The sequence below is a fragment of the Takifugu flavidus genome, chromosome 1 (genome assembly GCF_003711565.1).
Source record: "Takifugu flavidus isolate HTHZ2018 chromosome 1, ASM371156v2, whole genome shotgun sequence".
NCBI classification, from domain to species: Eukaryota; Metazoa; Chordata; class Actinopteri; order Tetraodontiformes; family Tetraodontidae; genus Takifugu; species Takifugu flavidus.
This window is the reverse complement of record NC_079520.1, coordinates 9,557,025-9,579,059: the sequence shown is the minus strand read 5'-3', so window position 1 is coordinate 9,579,059 and position 22,035 is coordinate 9,557,025. Positions and strand designations below refer to the sequence as shown.

At 42.8% G+C, this 22,035-nt stretch overlaps 1 protein-coding gene across 1 annotated transcript; it reads right to left on the bottom strand.

Moving 5' to 3' along the window:
- Nucleotides 1–78: 78 nt before the first annotated feature.
- On the bottom strand, nucleotides 79–20,969 carry rapgef4a (Rap guanine nucleotide exchange factor 4a). The gene is made up of 31 exons (XM_057034594.1): nucleotides 20,823–20,969; nucleotides 19,281–19,423; nucleotides 19,100–19,188; nucleotides 18,503–18,649; nucleotides 11,112–11,184; nucleotides 9,134–9,198; nucleotides 8,412–8,462; nucleotides 8,218–8,324; nucleotides 7,976–8,097; nucleotides 7,706–7,889; nucleotides 7,554–7,638; nucleotides 6,922–6,986; nucleotides 6,738–6,813; nucleotides 6,524–6,670; nucleotides 5,819–5,934; nucleotides 5,110–5,195; nucleotides 4,712–4,790; nucleotides 4,453–4,603; nucleotides 3,735–3,823; nucleotides 3,593–3,623; nucleotides 3,420–3,498; nucleotides 3,163–3,309; nucleotides 2,525–2,622; nucleotides 2,304–2,429; nucleotides 2,032–2,210; nucleotides 1,868–1,958; nucleotides 1,743–1,793; nucleotides 1,555–1,642; nucleotides 1,415–1,479; nucleotides 1,284–1,338; nucleotides 79–1,203 (listed from the first exon to the last, which is right to left on the bottom strand). The coding sequence occupies exons 1-31, from the start codon at nucleotides 20,888–20,890 to the stop codon at nucleotides 1,076–1,078; spliced, it is 3,081 nt and encodes a 1,026-aa protein (XP_056890574.1). The 5' UTR covers nucleotides 20,891–20,969; the 3' UTR covers nucleotides 79–1,075.
- Between the last annotated feature and the right edge of the window lie 1,066 nt (nucleotides 20,970–22,035).

The following is a 22,035-nucleotide window of genomic DNA, read 5'->3' as shown; positions in this document are numbered from 1 at the left end:
TTAGATTTGATTTTATAGTCTCAGAACTTGTATATTATATAAGCATAATAATTTGCATAATAATATTAATAAGAGACATTATTGAAACATCAATCTAAAATGTTTAATACTTAAAATACAGAACATTTTTGACATTTTACTTCCAAAGCAAATGTGCTCACATGAATAAAATGCCAGCTTCTATAATTGTCTACATGCTGAGGTCAAAATAAATATTTCCTGTCTGGATTTACAGCACATGCTTATGACCAGCTTAAAACATTAAACAATGGTCGATACAAAATATATGAAACAAACTGAATATCAGGAACATCAAGATGTCACATGTTGTTTACAGATGAAGCTGGGTGATTGAGGTTCCTTTTTCTCGAGCACTTGCTGGCCTTCTCCGCAGCATCGTGATTTGAGCAGCTGCAGTTGTTAAAATACCACAAAAGGGGGGCTTGCCCTTGGTGGAGAGGTCCTGCCTCAAGTAGAAGAGTTCAAGTATCTTGGAGTCTTGTTGACAAGAAAAGATGGAGCGTGAGAGCGACGGGTGGATCAGTGCAGCAGTTATGCAGTCGGTGTACCGGTCCGTCGTGGTGAGGAACCAGCTGAGTCCAAAGGCAAAGCTCTTTGTTTACTGGTCAGTCTGTGCTTCAAACATCTCCTATGGTGAACGTGAACTTTGGGTAGTGACTGAAAGGAGAAGCTTGTGCATACAAGCAGCCAAAATGAGTTTCTTCTGCAGGGTGGCTCCCTTAGAGACAGGGTGAGAAGCTCGGACACTCGGGAGGAGCTCGGAGTAGAGCCGCTGCTCCTCCTCGAGAGGTGTTCCAGAGACTATGTCTCTTGGCCGGCAGGAAGTGTCTGTGGTGAGGGAAGTCTGGGCATCTCCGCTTAGGCTGCTGCCTCTGTGACCCGGCCCCGGCCAAAGCAGGTGAAGACAAGACAAGGAATTACTGTTGTAAAAGGGTCACCAGGTCAGGCAAGTGTGTCTGAGACAGTAGCTCATCTCGCGCGGTCGCCTGATGCTGTTGGAAGTGTCATGCCCGCAGCAGCTTCAAAAGCTTTTGTTTCTGTCCCTGAGTGATTTTCAAGACCTTGGGGGTTCCAGGCCGTGAGAGAGCTGGGTTAGCGTCCTTTGGTTGTCAATTACGTTGAACTGGCGTACGTAGGCGCGAACATCTGAATGGCTCTTGCCGGCCTGAGGTGAATCTGGACCTTACAGAAAGATAGAGATGAAAATATCAGCTCCTCGGTGGGCTGTCGTGAGCTAGCAGGATTTCAGGGTGTGGACTTACTGAACGGTTGGCTCCTACAGTACCTCAGTATCTTCACAGTGTTTGCTATCATCCGCTGAAAGCCAAAAAAATATATAATCAGCATCTACAATTAAGTCAACAGTAATGGAAAAGTAAATTCTGAAGCTCACCATTTTCTCAAAATTGACCAACGTGTCGATAAATGTCTTGTTGCCCTCCTGTGTGAACGTCATATCTGGAAGAAAAGTGAAACAGTTGATGCAGCAAGGTTTATTAGACAATAAGAGGCCATCCAATAAGCGGCCCGAACCTTTAATCAGCAGAGGCATGAAAGGAATGATGGGAGGATCCAGTTTGGCAACCGTCAGCCGGTACGCTCGGTGGTTCCTGGACGGGTCCTGTGGAAGTAGTCACACTGACAGTTAACCGCATTGGTGACCTTGTTCAGAAAACAAGACAGAAACATTCTGAAGGGAACAGCATGCTGGTCCAACTTGCCATCAAGTTCTCAAACTCCCTGTAAAACTTCCTGAACTTGCTGGGAAGTTTCTGTGGAAAGAAAAGGGACAGTTGAACTTGAGGTTCAATGAAGACTTATTTCCACTAGTTCAGCCACGACTCACCTCCCAGGTCATGTTCAACCTGCACACGGCCGGGTTGCTCAGTCCCATCGTGATGGCAAAGAAGCCGTTCAGGTTCTTGTACTCCTTACAGCTTCAACGAAACACGGAGAGGCTCAGGCGCCGATAAACACAGCAGAGCGGAATTTAAAAAGTAACTTGCTTACTGGGCGGCAATTTTAATGAACTTCTTGAGAAGCTGCACGCGTTTGCTGAGCTGAGAGCACAGACACATCTCTGTAATCACCCAGAACTGGATCTCATTAAACCTGCGCAGGAACAGGTCCAGGTTCACCGTGGTCTTCTGAATGTTCTGCCTCCCAAAGGTGTGATAGATGAGCTCCAACTGGTGGAGGTCAAATGGGAAAAAAGCATGGATGTAACATGATGTCACGGGTCAACTGTGAAATTCTGATCAGGCACTTTGTCCCAGTCCTACCTCATGGACACAGTTAAAGAGCTCCCAGTCGTAGGAAGTCATGTGACACGCTACATCCTTGGAGCTCATTAGCTCAAAGTTGGAGGAAAGCCCTGCAGAAGGTTCCACCTGCTCAGGTAAAGGAGTCTGTGGCACAAGAAAATGGCACCTTTAATACCGGCATCCAAGCTTGTCTGCTCAGTGACAGTAGATTCTAATATTCTCTCTGTTTGATTCCTCACCAGGGAATCCAGCTCATCCCTCCGACAGACAAACAGGCGTCCATTGATGCTGAGCGTGGAGAAAACTGACACGTCGTTGGGCTTAAAGATGACTTTCTCTACAAGGTAAGAGCATGCATTAGTACACTTTTAGTCAAAGTGCAGCACATCTCAATGTGATGCAATGGTTTTCAGCTAACTGTTCAGCAATATGAAAACTGTATAAATAGAAAGAAGCTATCGTGTTGCAATAAAACAAGTTGTTCTGCCCTGCAAATTTTACTGGTCTTTGTTTTTCTTTAAAATAAAGAAAGTCTGGGTCATATCTGGGAGGAGGGCTTGTTTGTGACACACTTTCTATCCAGAATAAGTGATCTCAGTGTTTTTTAACTCCTCTTCCTCAAGTAAAAGGATTCTAATTTAAATATGAAAACATGAACCACTGTGATTATTTTCGGGGTACAAATTTAAACTTCAGCTGCTAATTTTAATAAGAGAAGTGAAGCGATGGGTTATGGGCCGTCTTAAATGAACATAACATTCTACTCATACTCTGTTCAGTTCTGTACTGCTGCAGTGTGAGTCAGGGCCGACAGTCTGTGTTCAGTGTCTATTTCATTTCATTTCAGCTTGAGGGCTTCTCTTGAGGCTGCTCCCACCTCCTGCCGAGCCGAGGCTGACCAGCAGCAGGTCCTCCGTGGACCCCAGCTTCTCGGCCAGAGAGCTGATCAACTCCCTGACGGAGGCGGCCACGGGGGCGCGGATGGTTGTGTAGGTGTTGTCGCAGCAGTAGACTTTGAACAGAACTGGGAACAGGAACCAGGGCAACCATCAGAGATACGAGCAGGAATGCGATGACGCCACTGTGACCTCAGTCAATCTTCACCGAACACGTGAAGATGGACGCCTCGCTCACTTTCATCGTTGCTCTTGATTGGCTGGCGCTTCTGCAGCTTCTCCTCTCCCGTGCTGAACTGCCGCAGAAAGACTTTGTGCTGCGGGAAAAGTTACACCCCCTCGGTGTTATTACAAAACAACAAGAGTAATTCAAATAATGTTAATATGGGAGGACTGTAGTCATCTTCAGACCTTTTTCCGTGAGATCCTGGCATCCTCGGTACTGAAACATTAGAACAAATGTCAAAATCAACCTACCAACATGTACGTTTGGTAATCGAAGCTCAGCAGAAACTGGATACATCACTCAGCCGGTAAATTAAATTAAACTTACTAGTGTTTTACAGTGATCTCCAACTTTGCTAGTTGTTCTCTGAGGGCCGGCAGGACTTTGGCATCGTTAGACACGGCCACGAGAAACTCCTGCAAAAGAGCGCAAATGGTTTGACTTCAAAAGAATGTCTGCACAAGTGTTACCAATGACCAATGAGTGTCATTTATCTGTCAATAACTGTGTTCACTCTTCGTCTAAGTCAATAAACACCAGCCTCCTTTGTCAATAAAATATCTTCACAAAAGAAAATGAAACGCTGTGATGCTAGAAGGCTGCTTTACTTATCAATAGCAGTCGTAAAATATACAGATATATCTAAAATAAAACAAATTATGGCAAGAACACTTTGCTTAAAATAAAGTTATATGTTATTGTACTAAAATGATTTCCAAAGGTCTAAAAGGATTAATTAAATATATAAAGATATATGTTAAAATCAGATATGCAGTTATTAGCAGCCCCGCACAATAAGAAAATGATAATAAAGTAATACAAAGCTAGAAATATGTATTACGTAATGGTGGACATTTAAAATCTGCCAGAATTCCGCTCTGGAATCTTTTAAGGGAAAGCTAAGAGGGACTAAAGTTCCAGACAATCTGGTCAATGTCCTGTTATCCTTTATAATCTGATAAAGAAACATCAAACAACCAAACGGGTGGAATATTCTCTCTGTTGACGTATTTTTACTGCTCTGGGCTGTATTGTCTCAGCTGACCTGGAGGAAGGCCACCACATCTTCTTCCTCCAGGAGGTGGTCTCCATGCACAGCAGCCCACCGCATCACCAGGCGGATCACCCTGCGCTTGTTGTTCAGCGTGTAGTCCATCCTCTCCTGCTCGCAGCCCTGCGAGGCCTGGGCGTGGTAGGTGCTCAAAGGGTTAAAGATGAAAGCAATAGAAGAAGACAGGGATTTCATCTGCACGGTCAGTTTCACAGGCCGTCCAAAGGAAAACAATATACAGCTGAAAGGATATTGGGCCATTAGGACTGGACACAGTTGACTGTTTGGGATGAAGACGGGATGTGTGAGCACAAAGTCGTCTAAAGCCGAGTCTGCCGTGAAAGAAAGACAAAAGGTTCTGTGGAACAGCTCTGAACTCAGTGAAAGAGCAGAGACAAACACGGGGCTCAGTGTCTGTCGCCTCTGCAGGCGAATAAAAGCCATATGTACCCAGACAAGTGAGAGTAATGAGATCAGCGCTGTGATATATGGTTAATTATAGATGAGAACAAACAGGTCAACACGGAGCAGCACAAAGAGGACAGCGGGGACCATCAGTGAGCGAGAGAGGAGAGAGAAGAAGCCATTCACCCTGTTAAAGGAGGGTCTGGATGGCTGTAATCTGACTGAGCGGTGGATGTTGAGCACTACCTGACTCTGTGAACTGAGAGTCCAGTCGCATCATCTCGAGGAGATGCTCCAGGATCTTCTCCGGAGTCCCTGACATTATTGTGTACCTGCAGCAAACAGAAAATCAAACGCACCCTCAATTAATCAAGCAAGGCTTTCGCCGCCGATCCGTCTTTGAACCTGCATCTGCCTCATAACGGCCTTATTTACAATCACTTCTTAGTCCACTGAAGATGAAGAGGAGATTGTGTTAAGGGTTGTCAGAGGCATCTTCATCCCTGTGAGGGGAAAATCAACAACCCAGGCCTGTTCAACCATGTTTTGTCTTTTACACTCAAGAGGGAAAACGCCCTTGACACACTCGTGTGTGACAAGAACAGTTGATTAGAGGGCGACTCCAAACAAGTAAATGTGACGTGTCATGTCTTCCATTTCCTCATAGAGCTGGACCATCATTACCTTTAATGCAGCGCTCTGTTACAGGCACAGTTGTCCAGTCAAACATGCCACTATTAGGATCAGAGTGTGAGATTTGTGTGAAGAAAACAGCTGCAAATACCATTTATCTGCACACAAGCATACAGAATTTAAGGTCACAAAGTATTGATGATTGGCCAATTTCTCACAAGCACTGTGCAGTTTCTGTGACCCATATAGATGAAACACACATACATGCAAACACACACTGCTGGTTTCTCTACTGTGTGTCAGGGATTGTGGGTAGTTTTACTTGTACTGGGAGGAAGAGGCTCCATGGATGGAGGATCGACTGTTCCCGAGACTTCTCTCCAAAACCAGAACGTCCTGACCATGTTCCTTTAGACGCACTGTGTTGGCCTCCACATCCTTCACACACACACACACACACACACACACACACACACACACACACACACGCACACAATGTTGAATGGAATGTTGTATATGACGTTTTATTTATTTTAGTATAAAGAGCAAAAATCAAAGCAGTGTAATTTCATGACAAAATTGATGTTTACAGCCATGTACAAGTTATTTAAAATGTACAAAAACACAAGAAAAGGTAGAGCCAAAAACAGAAATATAAAGAAAATTACATTTATCAGACTTTTCAGGATATAATGCAGGATTTCAACAACTATTACAAATCTTTGTTATGGTTATGAGAGAAAAATATCAGTTCAATTTCATCAAGGGAATGTCAAGGGAATCGTCTATTCCCCTCATGTCCTTCCTCAGTATGAAAACAATATTTCCTCAAAATTAAGATATGAAAATCTCAGTTTCAAAATTTGAGCGTGTTTTTGGATCTTACCAACACTCAGAATATTGCAGCGAGTATGAAATTAGCTGCAAGGTGACAATAACAGCGCTGATAATGTTGATGCACCGCTAAATCTTCTCCAACAGAGGGCAGCAGTGTTCGCTTCATAGCAGATGGCAAAAGGAAACTCACCCTCAAAATCCTGTTGAAGTCCTCTTTGTCCACTCGCAGGAAGTGGCAGTTGTCCTCTCGCAGGACAATGGAGGCAGCACGGGGAGCGTCATTGACGAGAGCGAGCTTCCCAAAGTCGTCTCCTTCGTGAAGAGTACAAACGACACCCTGTGGCAGGCGATCACCTGGTCAGACACTGATCTGAACCCATCACTGGCGGAAATCAAATACCCACTTTTCCATAGATGACAACGTTGACTGAGCCCTTTAGAATAATGTACCAGGATGTGCCCTCTTCTCCTGACTGAATACTGAGGAAGAAAAAACTATTAGAAGGTCTGTGTGTTTATTTGAATTCAAAAAAGCAAATTTCAGTAACAGAGTAAAGAAGGCTCACATCATGTATTTTATCAAGTTACTCACATACGGTTCCTGCTTTGGCGTGGGACTCAAAGATCAGGACTCCTGCCAGTTCTCTCTTCACCTGGGGATGCAGGGGAGAAGCATTCATAGCATGAGGAGATAATACTGTAACACAAATCCCAAAGCAATCAGAACGCTTGAGGAGTTAAGAGAAAAATATCTGAAAATAAAGTATTTCTGCTGTGTTTGGTGTGTGTGTGTGTGTGGTGTGTGTGTGTGTGTGTATGTGTGTGTGTACTGTTTCATGCAAGATGGTGATGCAATAAGTTAAGACGCTTGATAGAGCAGGGCATTTGCTTGCCGCTGAACTGTCTTGTAAGTTTGTGATTCATTTTCTTCTATTTCTCTGATCCAGCTGAATCCAGTGAGTCAAAATGTGAATATGAATTACTTTTAAATTTCATTATTGAATGCAGAACATTTGGGCGTGCCTGAGGAGGCTACAGGGGTTTATTTGATTACTATCTCTAAAATATATTGTTTTCAGAGTGTTTGCACACACTGCTGAAAGGTTTTCTGGCTCAATTCATGTCATACACACACACACACACACACACAGTCCCAATTTTGAGTTTTGATGGGGTATTGCAGCTGTTTGACGGTTTCAGCAGACATGTCCGTTACTCACAGTGGTGGACAGATGTGATAAAGCCTTTATGTGCAGCAGTTCTTCATAAATGATCTCCAAATCATCTGCTGTTCTCTCAGATGGGCTGAAAAACAAAGACGGAAGTCACGACATCCTGTAAGATGACCAATGTTAGACCGTGTGACTCGTACTGCTTCCTCAGGATCATCCTCATGTGTGCATCGGGGCCAATCTGGGACAAGAGGAGCAGGGTGTCCTGCAGCTCCTCCTGGCTCTCCCTCCTCTCCTCCTCGCTAGGAAACAGAGCGTCCTCCTGCTCATCGTCCAGGAAGCGGTAGAACAGGTACTTGTCCTGGAAGCTCAGCTCCTGGTCCACTGTGTCACAATGATAGCATCAGCACTGAAACACGAAGCCTTCCAACACAGACGTGTGCAGGCGGAGGCGTCCCGCTGAGTCTAACCATGGTTGAGAACTCCTTCCTCCAGCAGCACCTGCCACATGCCCACAGCCTGCAGACGAGAGCGGACGCAGGAGCTCTGCTGCATCTGCCAGTCAACCAGTTCTGTCCCCACACAGCACTGCCTGGGAGACACACCAGGACCAGGTTTATCTGATGTCATTTGACCATGTTCTGCGGTTTTTAAATGGTTTTTCAACAGAACTTCTGCACTTGACTAAATACCACACGTGCTGCCAACTTACCGGTAGGTCTTGAGGTGATATTTCCTGTCTCTGATCATGTGAGGAGCCCTTGATAGGATGGCATTCCGGAGAATCTTCCCCGCACGTAGGATGTCCTCAGAGGGGACCTGTTGACATTAACACTGTTAAATCCATCCCAGCCTCCTGTGTGCACAGGGATGACCCTACATACTAAAGGTGAGGAAGAGCACTACCTTTGAAATGCATTTAAGATGGGGTTTGGATGAACTTTCAATGTAAGACTTCTGCAAAACAACGTGAAAACAAAAGAGGAAGTGAAGAAAAAAAGAAAAGTAAACTGGAGATTCTGAGATTTTAAAGAAATCAGGTGAAAAAACAAACAAGAAACAATATGATCAGAAGACTTTACTGATGCTTCACTATGCTTAAATGTGACACATATTCTGCAGAACTGTATGGACGTGGGTTTCTCCTTTAGCAGCGGTAGCAGCTGATTTACATGAAAACAATCCTTTTGCCTCAGAGAGCAGCTGACTGCATGTGTGCAGGCTGTAAAATTCATCATTTACTTCGGCAGAAATGGTCCCATTACAACACAATCACACTGCATGGGCTGTCATATGTACGGCACTAATAACATGTCCAAATAATAGTTCTATAATAGGAAGTGTGAAGAATTCTAAAGCCACGTGGAGGCAGAGAGCACCATAAATCTGTGGTCTGGAAACCACAGCTGAACAAAGGTGGGACAGGAAGTGATTAGGATGAAGACAAAACACATCTTCCCTTGTTTATATTTAGACCAAAGTTCAACAAAAGCCACATTCCACACCCATTTCCAAAGGATGCTAGTTCATCGCAAGCATAAATTATGTCAAAACTCCAACCACCTGACAATCAACCATGATTCAGATCTGTGGATCACAATCAGCTGGGTCTCAGTGAGGAAGAATACCTTATTCTGATGTTTGCCGATGGAAACAAACGGGTTGTCGCTGACGTTCTCCTTGTTCGGCATTCCTGGAGAAGAAGAAATGACAGGATTCAAGCTCAACGCATCCTGATCTGTGGAGAAATGTGATCAATAAGAAGAGTGTTCTGAGTGTTCTGCACCATAAACGGCCCCTCTGGGTCCACATGCTGTGGGAAACTGTGCATGTTGTGAAAAGTGGCCATTTGCTACCATTTGTTCAGTTGTTTTGCAGCTATCCCTCTGGCATAATTAATGATTTTTGTTGTGCAGGAACAGTAGCTGAGGGTTTTTAGGGTGTGGTTATCTCTGTTTTACGGGCTTTATGTTCCCCTCCAGGACAGATAACACAATTACTCAGCGCTGCTCAGTCACAACTGTATCTGCAGGGAAAAGCAGCAGCGCTATTCTTAGATCAGCAGAGCAGGCTGCTGCTACCATGATACATTTGATTTCATGCCAAAGTTAAGTTTGTGATTTGACTTGCATAAAATCCATTGCTCCAAAGCCAAGTTCGTTTAGGCAGCCTTCTGATTAAATGTTTAACCTTCATAACCGGTTAAAGCTTAATTCAAGCAGAAACATCTGTAAATACTGGAGAAAAGCTGCAGACTGTGTATAATTTTCACAGCAGTTGCACAATTTTCCCTAATCAAGGTTTAATGTGTTTTTCATTGACACATTAAAAACTTTTAATTTAAATGATTATCAGTTGATATTTGGACACCTGAGGGGAGCAAAAAGACATAATCATAATTTTCTTTCTAATTTTTTTTGTTAATCATAAAACAAATTAACACAAGTCAAATAGTTCACTTTATTTTAACCATTAAATATGGCTCAGATGTTTTCTACAGTAGTGCCCCCAAAAGGTTTGAGCAGAGTTTGCAGTTACAAAGGATAAAAGTTCTTAAATAAGCATCTAAACAGAAAACACACATTTCAGGATTCTCCTCTGTTATTATGAGCATGTTAGCAGCTCCAGCTATTGCTGTCCAACATTTGACGAGACGGTGCCACATGTGACATCATCCCGCGCCCTCAAGTGTCACATCGGTTCCGCCACATCTCTGGGAATATTAAATTGACACCAGTTCAATGAAACTGGTGTCTATGTTTGCACAGAACATATACATTTCATGGCTGGAGATCAAATCTGCATAGTCCGACAATTGTAATTTTGCTTTCTTGACTGCTGTTCTGCTTTCGGAGTCGAGGGGAGGGTTTTATTGCACGGACCTCTGCCTGAGCTTCCTTTAACCTGAAGGCTGAGTTTTACTTCGCTCGTTAATTCAATATTGTCTTAGCTGTGCTGAAACAGAACACTTGAAGTCATATATCATAAAAATGATGAGCACCAGTGTCAGAGCCTGTTGAGTATCTGGGAGCAGGCGAACCACATTGTCCTATTTGTGTGTTTGTAACTGAAAACTCTGCTTAAACAGCAAAAGGAACAAAAATAATAACTAAAAACGGTTTGAAACATAAATTTGAGACTGTCAGAATATCCTGCCTGCATCTTAATGCTGATGTAACTGTTTTTACAGTTGCATAGTAAAAGCTGCACTCCAGCGCCGTTGCCGTGGTACTTTGAGGCTTTATTCCGTATGCATGAACACACTGAAACATAAATCACACGAGCATCACCCAGCTGCACGTTCACGTGCCTCCGTGGTGGTTTTAACTGTAGCTGAATAAACATGCTTTCGTTTTTTCCATTAATTTTACAGGAACATTGCTTTTACGGCATATTGACGTTAACAAACCCACTTGTGTTTGGCGTTTGCACTGTTTCCAGAGATGGAACACGCAGACTGGTCCATTTAACGTGATATTTGACTGATTGCGTTGAGCAGCTGATCAGTCTGTGTGAAGGTGAACACTGTGGCAGACCTGCATGATTGTGTCTTAAATGAGTCTGAACTCATCAGAGAGTAATAAGCAATAAATAAGGGCTACTTACTGTCAGCACTGCAGGCACTTTCCATCACGCCATAAGAGGGAACGAGCAGACCAGCCATGCAATGATGGTATCGCTGTGGAACAACAAAACTCAAAAATGAATCCCAGAAGTTTAACGCGTCTGACAGGGATTTCCACAGCTGACAAAAGATTTTCCATTTTACAAATACCCATACTTAATAAAGAAAGTAATTTAGTTGGATGCTTTCCTCACACACACAAAGGATATCAAAGAAGTTGTTTTAATTAAAGATGCTGTACAAGAATTTTGATCCGCAATAATTGTTACAGGTGATACTGGGACGACAAAAGAATCCATCGGACTGAAGATCACTGGTCCGGTTTTTATTCCTTATTTCCAATTCCTGCAGTTTTGTTCTCTGTCGTGTACCATTAGATTACATATCTGGGTCAGTTATATAGAACATGTTCCATACTGCTGGATTCAGAGCGTCACAGAGCAAACACAGGCTGACATTACAACCCTACGTTAGCCACACTGTGCCCTGCAGCAGCACATCCCCGTGCACACATGCACTCACGGCTGTTTATGAGCCACAAATGACAGAGGAAGAGAAAGAAGCACAGGAATCAACACGCTGTCTTTTCTATCACATAGGCCTCATGTAAATCTGAGCATATATGTTTGTCTACATGTGTCGGCCAACACAAACTGAAATTCAGTGTTTTCATCCAGTTTTTATTCCTTTGACAGTTTGCAGTGACTTTGACTGCCATCTGTAATTGTCATCTGCTCATTACAGATGACAGTCCCATCAAAAGGACTGCGCAAATAAGTACGACTTTAATCAGCCGCCGGATAATTCTCACCCATCCCTCATGTCGAAACAATATGTGAAGTCGGCTGACAGTGTGAGATTAATTTGCGGGAAACAAAAACTGATTATGTGACAAAGCAACCGTGTTCCAAGTCGATTTAAAACTGATTGAGGAGCACTTAGCGACAGGCTAATTCCCTCTCCCTCCATATCATGCTGTCAGAAGAGGCTGTATCAAAGCCAGGACATGTGTTCCTCGATGGTAATGTACTCTAAGAGGTCATATTTTAATTCAATTCAACCCTCTGAAGGCGGTTAATCACCTTTGTAATCCCCCTGGAGCACACAGCTCATCCCCTCCGCTACTTCTCTGCATCTACTCGAAAATAACACTTGCCTGAGATGCCAGAGGATGTGCCGTGGATTCATATCAATCAACCATCACATAAAGCGACAGACTATTTACTGAGGAGGTTCCGCACAAATGCAGTCAGATAATTCAGTGTTAATTAAAGCAGCAGAGACTGAGCCCTGAGAGTGGCTTTGACAGGCGTATCTGTCTTTGTCCACAATTAAAGGATTTGAGATTAGGGAGGAGCACTTAAACGGACAAACTCACGAGCAAATGAACTCAAGCCCCATGAGCCAATAAGCCTGGGCTCCCTCGGGGCTTCTATCCAGGGTGGGGGAGCTGTTTTAGAAGGAGATTAGGACCATTGTCAAGTGAGCAAAAAGCACTCCTTTCTGATAGTGACTAATGACGTCTTTGACTTTACCATTAATGCTTTTGTTTTCACGAGGGGCCTTTTTTTTAACAACCTGCTGCACTTCTCTAATCTTCAATCAGTCCAGGCAGCAGTCAATAACATTTCAGATCATTTGGCTAAAATCCACCTTTAAAAATGAAGTCCATTTTATTTGGACAGACAAAACTCACTTTTTGCATTTACAGGGCTTCTATTTGTCATTTCTTATTTAAAATACATAAGAATTGCTTGTAAAAAAAAAAAAGAAAATAGAGGGAGAGGGAGAGGGAAAGGAAAAGGAAAAAACAAATTATTAAAGTGTGGAAATACAGGATCAAGTATTTATGAGAAAGCGTTTCATGTCACAATAAAACAAGCTAGGTGTGATTTTTGTAGCTCCTTCCTGCAGCTTGTTGGAGTCTCTGATATTAACATGGATTTTCCTGAGCTCAGCTGTTTCTATGAAATGTGAAAAATGACCGTCCGTAGACTCAGAACCTACTGGGACTCCCAGCCCTGCAGACAAGCTTCACTGCTGCATTAGTGATAAATGTTCTGTGATGTAAACCACGTGGTTCACACAGGCCTTTACACTGATCCTGCACATAATCTGTCACAGACTGACACTAACAAAGCCACTAGAGCACGTCCATGGACTTAATCTCAGCACCGAAGAGGTGTTATAAACACTATGAGGATTATGTTGGCTGAAATTTTAAAAAGAAAAAGACACGTTGATGCAATGGGTTAATCGGAAGTGAAATCAAGTGATCTTAGATTTGAAGCATCATAGAGTTATCAGTAATATTTCTGATGTAGAACAGTGCCGTTATTCTAGTTCATAAGGAGCACAAATAGCTTGAGAGTTCTGATCTAACAGGCAACACTGAGTGAGTTTATGAAAGCGAGATGATAAAAGGTGCCTTATTCGGCAGCAACACACAGATCACTGTTTGAACGCCTCTAATAGACTGGAAAAAGAGAGAAACCCTGACAGTTCTGGCCGGTCTTCTCCACTTAGCCTCCGAAAGAATTTCGATATTTGTCATCTTATCTGTGTCATATCAGTACCCAGCTCATCTGGGCACACTCAAGCGTCACCTCTGTCCATCATGCTTCAGCGCATCATCGCATTGTGAGCATCAGTGAGCATGGATGCACTGCTAGAGTTTGACTAACTCGCCCCAGATTACGTAACCTACGTAGTGCACACTGTTCTCAAGGCACACGCCAATTCTGCTGAACTTTTCCAGAGACACTTCAGGCCACTTGGGGAAACAATTACGGTAAAGGAAAAGCCTTCCAAGAGTTTCAGGCCACTTCTGCTCCGTTACGTGTCCTCCTGAGCTGGAAGTGTTTGAGAATGGAACACCCTAAACATGACTTCTGACCTCTAGTTTGCAGCTTCTGTATTTTTTTGTTTGTGCAGTTCTCCTAAATTTCCATAACATCGTTTCCCATTTAACATATATAACACCCTCTGTTCCTTTAGCAACAAATGCACGCGTCTGACAAAAGATTTTAAAAATTACCTAAAGATGCTGTTAGTGTCCCAGGCAGTGCAGTAGCAGCAACTAGAAGCTCCTCCACACCCCTTTAATCCAGGCTTTTACAAACAGATGAAAGTTCCAGAGCATGGTCCAGCTGCAGCCTGCACGCCGCTCTGAGAGCAAAGGGAGCAAACGGCGTCAGTCCTGTCGAGTGCCAGTCAGCCGCTGACTTCTAAGCAGCAGTTGCTAGGTGATTACTCAACTCCAGTCAGACACAGGAGAGTGCATACAACCTCTCTTGCTCTCTCTCTCTCTCTCTCTCTCTCTCTCTCTCTCTGCATACAAGCAAGAGATGCTCATTTTTCAGGCTGTATAGAAATGAAGTAAAGGCTGATATAAAGTCTGTTCAGGCTCACAAGACATGAGCGTCAACAATTAGATACTTACTTTTATACATACACACACTCACATGCAGACGAAATTCCAGAATTTTCATTCATTCAGAATTAACAGGAAACCATTGTTTTAGCTGTGAAGCTGTCGTGCAGTCTATCCAATCAGCCGATCGTGGGCTCAATCTGACTCCTCATTATTGAACTTTCAGTGTAGCGACTGTCTTCAATGATAATAACTGCATTTATAAAGTTTGTTGTGGGCGGAAATTTGGCAGTAAAAGCTCCTTTAAAGCAACAGTATTTTAATGGCAGGTGAGCTCTCTCACCTCCTGCTTTTCTTTGTGTCCAGATGGAGAAGAAATCAGGAGCAGCTGATGTGTCACTGCATCACAATGTCAACCTTGTTCTCTGATAACAAATGTTTCGTTACAGGCTGGCAGTAGTCGTCCTGCATTTGTGGGAGTACAGGCTAGCATGAAACAGGCACGATTAAACATATAAACTATATTTTCAAATGTCATTATGATGATGGACTGAGGGGGAGTGGAGGCCATGGCGAGAGGACAGCCTGTCTGCCATTTCCCTCACTTTGTCCCTGCGCCACCTAACAAATCTGATTTGAAAACCCAGATTTATTTGATTTATCTTTGTGATGTGGATTCTAATATAACTTGATGATACAGTCCCATCCCAGCAAAAATATTTGTCACATGAGCATCAACAAATGATGACAGAGACGATAAGATCAGAGTGGCATCTCTTTTTTCCCCCAGCAATCAACATTTAATTTCACAGAAGAGAACTGTGAGAATGTGTGGTTCACTTAGATGTGGTTTGATGCACTTTTAAACAACAATCTTCTTGTTCATTAAACCCAATATATATATACTGTATGTGTGTATATATACACTGTATATATATATATATACTGTATAGTTGTATGTATATATACTGTATGTGTGTGTGTGTGTGTATATATATACTGTATATATATATATACTGTGTGTGTGTGTGTGTGTGTGTGTGTATATATATATATACACACACACACACACACAGTATATACAGTGTGTGTATATATAGTATATATACACACACACACAGTATATACGGTGTATGTATATATATACAGTATATACAGTGTATGTATATACAGTATATATATATATATATACACACAGTATATACAGTGTATGTATATACAGTATATATATATATATATACACACAGTATATACAGTGTATGTATATGTGTATATATATACACTGTATATATACTGTATATGTGTATGTGTGTGTATATATATATACAGTATATACGGTATATATATATATATACCGTATATACAGTGTGTATATATATAGTATATATATATACACAGTATATACAGTGTATGTATATATATACAGTGTATATATATATATATATACACAGTATATACAGTGTATGTATATGTGTATATATATATGGGCTTCCTTTAGAATACAGTTATTGATTTTATTCTAATTTCCTGGACAGTCACTGAAAGGCATATTTCATCCTGTAAGCTGACGTGTTTTAGGTATTAAAACCACAGAAATATCCCTTTAACTCCATTTAAATGAATGCGCCACTTGAACGTGATCACCAGGAGATCCTCATGGTCTCCATTTTCTTGACCCCTTCCACCCATTCCTGAGAACCAGAGGGCACGCTGCATTCCTGCCACTTCCTGTCCATCAGTTCTCTGCCCACAAGGCTTCTAATGCAGCTGCTGATAATGACAGAGTGAGCCCCCCACCCACCCCGCGCTGCCAACAGCTGCGCCTTGAGCCTAAACATGCACACACGCATTCACCAGGAAGCCTCATGTTATTTAAAGCACGTGATTTACACATGCTGATTGAATCATTGATGCAGAATTTGTCAGGTCTAATCCAACATGTCAGAGCTTTGTGACCGTGCGCGCGGGGCTGACGTAGCTCTGAAAGAGCCGTCTTACAACCCTAAAAGCAAAAATGACAACCGTGTTGTTTTAGTCGCAGAGGCCATCGGAAGCGGGACACAAAAGTGAATTGGTGATCAGGTCATGGCGCTGAGCCTGGCTCATGTCCGCTCTGCTGGACAAACAGCACGCGGCTCCTGGCGGTCAGCAGTATTTAAAGATAAATGTCAATGTGCACGCTCGGCACCCTCAAACACTCACACGTGAGTCTGCTGTGTGCATTCACACATGGAAAAACATCCATTTTATTTCTCTGAATGTTTCCATGATTGTTTAAGGGGGAACGAGCAAAACCTGGAGAGAGAGAGACATAACCTGAATAATTGACGCTGTCATACAATAATAATGTATCTTAAGGTTCAGCGGGGCAAAGCTCTTCTCACTTATTGTTCCTATAAGAGCGCTCAGCCACAGGCCCTCTGCAGGAGGACAGATGTGTGGGAGGGCGAGGAGGAGGTGTGGAGCGTTATGTTAGGGCTTCCTCCTCAGCATGAAGGGGTGGGTGGCACCAGCGGTACTCCTTTGCTGCCTGCTCATGTCAGCTGGCATCAATCAGTGCTCGCAGTACCTCTCTGTTTTCTTTGGATCTCAGGGTTCCGAGCTATAAGAATACTGATACCAGGACTGAAGCACCTTGGGGATGAATCCAAGTATGTTACATTTGGTTTAGATTTGAAAGACCACTCCAGTACCAGCCGAAATGGTGTAAAAATGAATTTCACACTATAACAGAGTGATATAAAAAGCTCCTTACAACTTTTCACAGTTCCTCTTGGACATGGTGTCAAAAAAAAGCTTTTGATTGTCATTATGTTAACATATAGTGGTAAAGGCTACAAGAAGTGTTTTGTACCATTACAAAATACTAGTAGCATAGACATCATTGCTTGGCTTTCTAAAGTTCACACAAGGATGTGCGACCACAAGGCTAGAGTGTTGAGTCTTAAAACTGCCGCAATTCTGAAAAATTCAAGAATTTTTTTATTATATAACAACAGAATTTCCATTAGGTCCAAGTGGGCTGGAAAGTAAAATTAACTTATGACGTGTACCTCTTCAGTCACTGTTAGCCTTTTACTATTATTATTATTATTACAACAAGAATATTTGACAAGAAACATCAAAAACCAACCTTGGAGAGCAGAGGCCCAGGAGAGAGGAGAAATGAGGGTGGCATAAGTGGCTCTTTCCTGTGAGGTTCAGACCGCATCCAGACCAGGTTAAGTACAGAGTCCTAGCGCTGACAAGACACTCACATGATAATTCCACTGGCCCCTGTGCCTTTTCTATGCCTGAGGAAATGGGCTGTCTCTATTTCTGTGGTTACAGTGGAAGACGGACACTGACACAGCATGAGTTCCCCCAGAGAAGACGAAGGCACATTAAAAGATTCTTTGTTTGACCTGACGCAGTGCAACAGAGTTCATTAAAATCATGTCCACGAGAACTCTTGTGACGCTGAACCAACACGCGCAGTACAGAAACAATGGCATTTTTAGACCACTGCTACACCGCCACCTAGTGGCCATGTTGTGTAACCATCCACCAAAATCTATGAGAACAGGGCACTTACAGGACATTGGCAGCAGCCTTCCACTCGGACGGGCCAAGTTATTATGAATCCACAGGGGGTCAAATGAAAAGTATCCTTACAACACCAATGTAAAATCTCCAAACATGGTGGCTGACGATTGTTTAGTCTTTTCCAGAGGTCACCATTAAATAAAAATAAATAAATAAAAGGATTCCTCAAGGCCAGAGCAGTACAAATGGTTCAAATAATATTCTGACATTGACTACCGTAATACCTCAATGGTAAATAGTACTTTCTATTGTGGCTATTCAGATTCACTTGGCTATATGTGTTTTATTCCTTGTAAAGTCTCTAATATTACTGATGCAACTAATATTACGGTAAATTCAGTAAATTCACTGTAACAAGTGGATTTCATTTTCCAGGAACAGCCAGAGGACACTGACATTGACACAGGCACTGACCTCCCACAGACATCTGAATTCTCTCTGTTCGATGCGCAGGAGCTCTGTGAATTCACGGGTGACAATAGTGGCACGTCGGGGGGTGTTGTCCAGAATAGACTCCCCAAAGGCTGTTCCAGTCCCCAGTGTGCAAATAACAACAGCATCCTAAAACACAACAAAATGGGTCCATGAAACACTTCTTTAAACAACCTTATCCTGTTACGTAACACAATATATGATCAATCAACTACAGCTTCAAATGTTGAAAAAAGAAATTAAAATGTTGAACCATCCAATATCCATCAGCTACAATGATTAGGTTTAACTGAAATGTTGTCATTTGTGCTGCAGTTTTGCCAAAATATCCACCAGTCATGACGGCAGTAAACCACAGGTGGGATTGAAGAACAAGAGCGATGAATGGATTGAATTGGCATTGAATTTAGGTCTTCGTACAGCTTATAAAGAAGAATCAAAGTGAAATGCATCACCACGGCAACAATGACAAATGAGGCAGTCACGCTGTTGATGTGGTGACAGGAAGTTGTAACATAATTGTCACGTTCATCCTTTCTAACTGAAACATTTTTAATTGAGGTTTAAATCAGCCTTTACCTGATGATAGGAGGTCTCTGAAACTTTGACGTCCAGCGAACCAGAGAGGACGGCATACCAGCTGGTGCCGATGTCTCCCTGGCGATACACTGAAAGAGAAGCTCTATATTGTCAATCTGACACACAGAGACGGTTGTCATATGTGGACTGCAGCGTTGGGGTGGTCTGCCTGCTGGCGTACATGTGATGCCTTTCTCCAAGCACTCGTAGAACCCACACAGGCAGATCTGGTGCAGCAAGCTGGGATGGAAGCGCTCAAAGGCTTTGGCCTTTTTCAGACGTGCCAGGATTATGTCGACGTCCTCTCCAGAACGCTCTGCGGGTCTGGCGTGAAAAAACATCCATAAATATAATGAGAGGAGATCATGTAAATTTGCTATAGTGCCATGTAAATGCTTCCTGGACCGGTCTCCGTGTCCTTGTACCATGTTAGAAAAGTGTTTTATACAGAACCAGGAGGGCTCTTTTTTGGTAAAAGGCTGACAAAAAGATGCTCTTCTCGTTTGTTGCCTGTTTTTCACAAGCGTTATGATGAATCTGACAGGTCCACAGTAACATGTGGGTGGTTGGATACCGTCTGATGCTGCAGGGCCTGAAGAAATCTTTTTCTGGTGGACATAAACATGATTTTTTTTCTCAATCAACCATTTTAAAAACAACTCTCTCTACTAATTTTCTTAAAGCTGTAGTCGACTGCAGCACTAGCAGTTATAAATACAGAATGAACCTATCAAGACTCAAAGTTGCTCATTAAAACACATGTAAATCCCCTGGAGAGTCAAAACATCTGGTAAAATATATAAAGTACATGCAGAAGGGCCCACATTCATCTGTTTCTTTATGACCCAGTTCTACTCCAGCACACTTATCAGGTAGAGATGAGCTCAGAGACCATGTGAGGCTTCGTGTCCTTGAAGCTCTGCTGCTCTGTGGTGACTGGAGAAGCAAACAAGTTCAGATTCTTTTTGTATAATATCCAGGGTACAGTCAGCAGTTTAAATGTCACCATGGCATTCGATATGCTGTAAATAAAGTGGCTTGACTAAATTTGAATGCAAGCTGATTAAAGGTACCTGCTGAGGATAACAGGAAAATGTGCGTCACGATCCATTTGATCTGAAAGGCACAGGTGGTTGGACTTGTGCAAACACGCCTGGTCTTTGCAGCTAATGCACTTTGGACTCAGCTTCCTCTTTCTCTTCACGTTGTTACCCCGAGCTGCGCGATTTCTCCACAGCTCCACAGCTCATTTGCAACAGTGAAGCGCAGAAGAACCCCCCCCCCCCCCCCCCCCCCCCCCAGTCACTGCTGGAGTCTACTGAGGATGGTGACCATCAGTGAAAATTGAAGAACAACAACAAAATAAATTCATTAACATCTAAATCCAAATATGAGCGGGTGCAGATGTGCAGGAGAGTCGGGTCATGCAACAAACATTATTGGCCTCTGAATATTATTCTGAAAAATGTCTGGGTGCGGACACAGAAATCACGTGAGCTCTTAACTGCTTATCAAAGTTGGAAATCGTGTTATTTGCCCATTCGATTTTAGATGATCATTCTGGTGTGGCCAGTGGCATGACCGGAGTGCATGTTGTGCTTTAAATCACGTCTCGATTCGATTATTGATCCTGTTTGTGAGTCCTAATCGGAGAGCACGTCCGCATATCATCGCGCCACTGAGGGAAAATCAGGACTATTAGAGTCAGTTATCAACAGATTACCTCTTATCCAGGCAAATAATCCACTGAGCAGATTCCGAGGAATGTGAAGAAGGGTGTGCTGCGACCATTGTTTTATCCTCCTCCTGCTGCTGCTGCGGCTGCTGATGTGGAGGTGGAGGAAGAGGAGGAGGACGAGAGGGATGGACCGCAAGCATCTACGCGCATAAAACAGCCGCAGTTAAGTGGCTGCTGAACACCAAGTTGCTATCACGTAACGACACATTAGTTTTAAAAAAAAGATTGAGATTTTAGTTTTTGTCGTTTTAAAAAATTATTTGTTTTAAAGATCACGTAACACCACGTCGCCTCAAAACCGGTTCCAGGGAAGTTGTGAGTTCGTGGAATGCAGCTTAAAGTTGTTTTACAGTTTAGGTAGGGATTATTCCAGTTAAATCAAATTTATTTAGAGCCCTAATTCACAAAAATTGGGGGGGGGGGGGGGCTACAATCTGCACAGTTGTGACGCTTTCTGTACTAAGACTTTTGGGCCAGAAAAAACTTAAAAACAAACTGAGTAAGCTGTGAAACGTGCCAACATCACAAGTAACAATAATAGTAAAACCCCACATACGCCAAGATACCAACTGGGAAACTAAATGTAGCCTGGTTGATTATTAAACGGTATGGAATTAACTACCATGCATTAGCTTCCATCAAATGGTCTTTCGTTTGCCCTTTCTTTGCAATGCCACATTGAAATATATGTAGTGTCGCCTACTAACCACAAGAGGGCGATGTATTATCGCCACAGATGAAGGATGGGCCCCTGGATGGGGGTTTATTTTAAATATCAGATGGTATGGGACTGCCTTTATTCTGTCACTAAAACGTTTAATACCTAAAGTTCAAAATGACTAAAATGAGTATATAAACAACTGTGTGCGCCACTGCAATTTTATGTACTTTTCATCTTGCAGTGAATGCATATTGGACTATAAAACATCTGAGAATTGATTGGCATTTACATCATTTTCTCAGAGAAATGTGCCTGCGTAGACCAACACAGACGTAGAGCTCAGCTCAGCACATGCACAACGCCAAACACACATTCCTGTAACGCTGCATACCATCAACTCGCCCCAGCGACAGACTCGCACGCAAAAGTGTGAAGATACTGTATAAGATATCAGTACGCTGCAGAGATTTTTCTCCAGGAAACATTCCTTCTCACATCTGGGTAATCTTGCCTGTGGTGGAAGTAAATGTGCCATAC

What these genes read in the sequence shown, in the direction of transcription:
- rapgef4a (XM_057034594.1), bottom strand. Translation starts at nt 20,890, where the DNA reads ATGGTCGCAGCACACCCTTCTTCACATTCCTCGGAATCTGCTCAGTGG. An exon ending in ATTATTTGCCTGGATAAGAG is followed by an intron (nt 19,424 to 20,822) that starts GTAATCTGTTGA and finishes TTTTCACGCCAG; the next exon opens with ACCCGCAGAGCGTTCTGGAG. An exon ending in TGGTCAATTTTGAGAAAATG is followed by an intron (nt 1,339 to 1,414) that starts GTGAGCTTCAGA and finishes TTTGGCTTTCAG; the next exon opens with CGGATGATAGCAAACACTGT.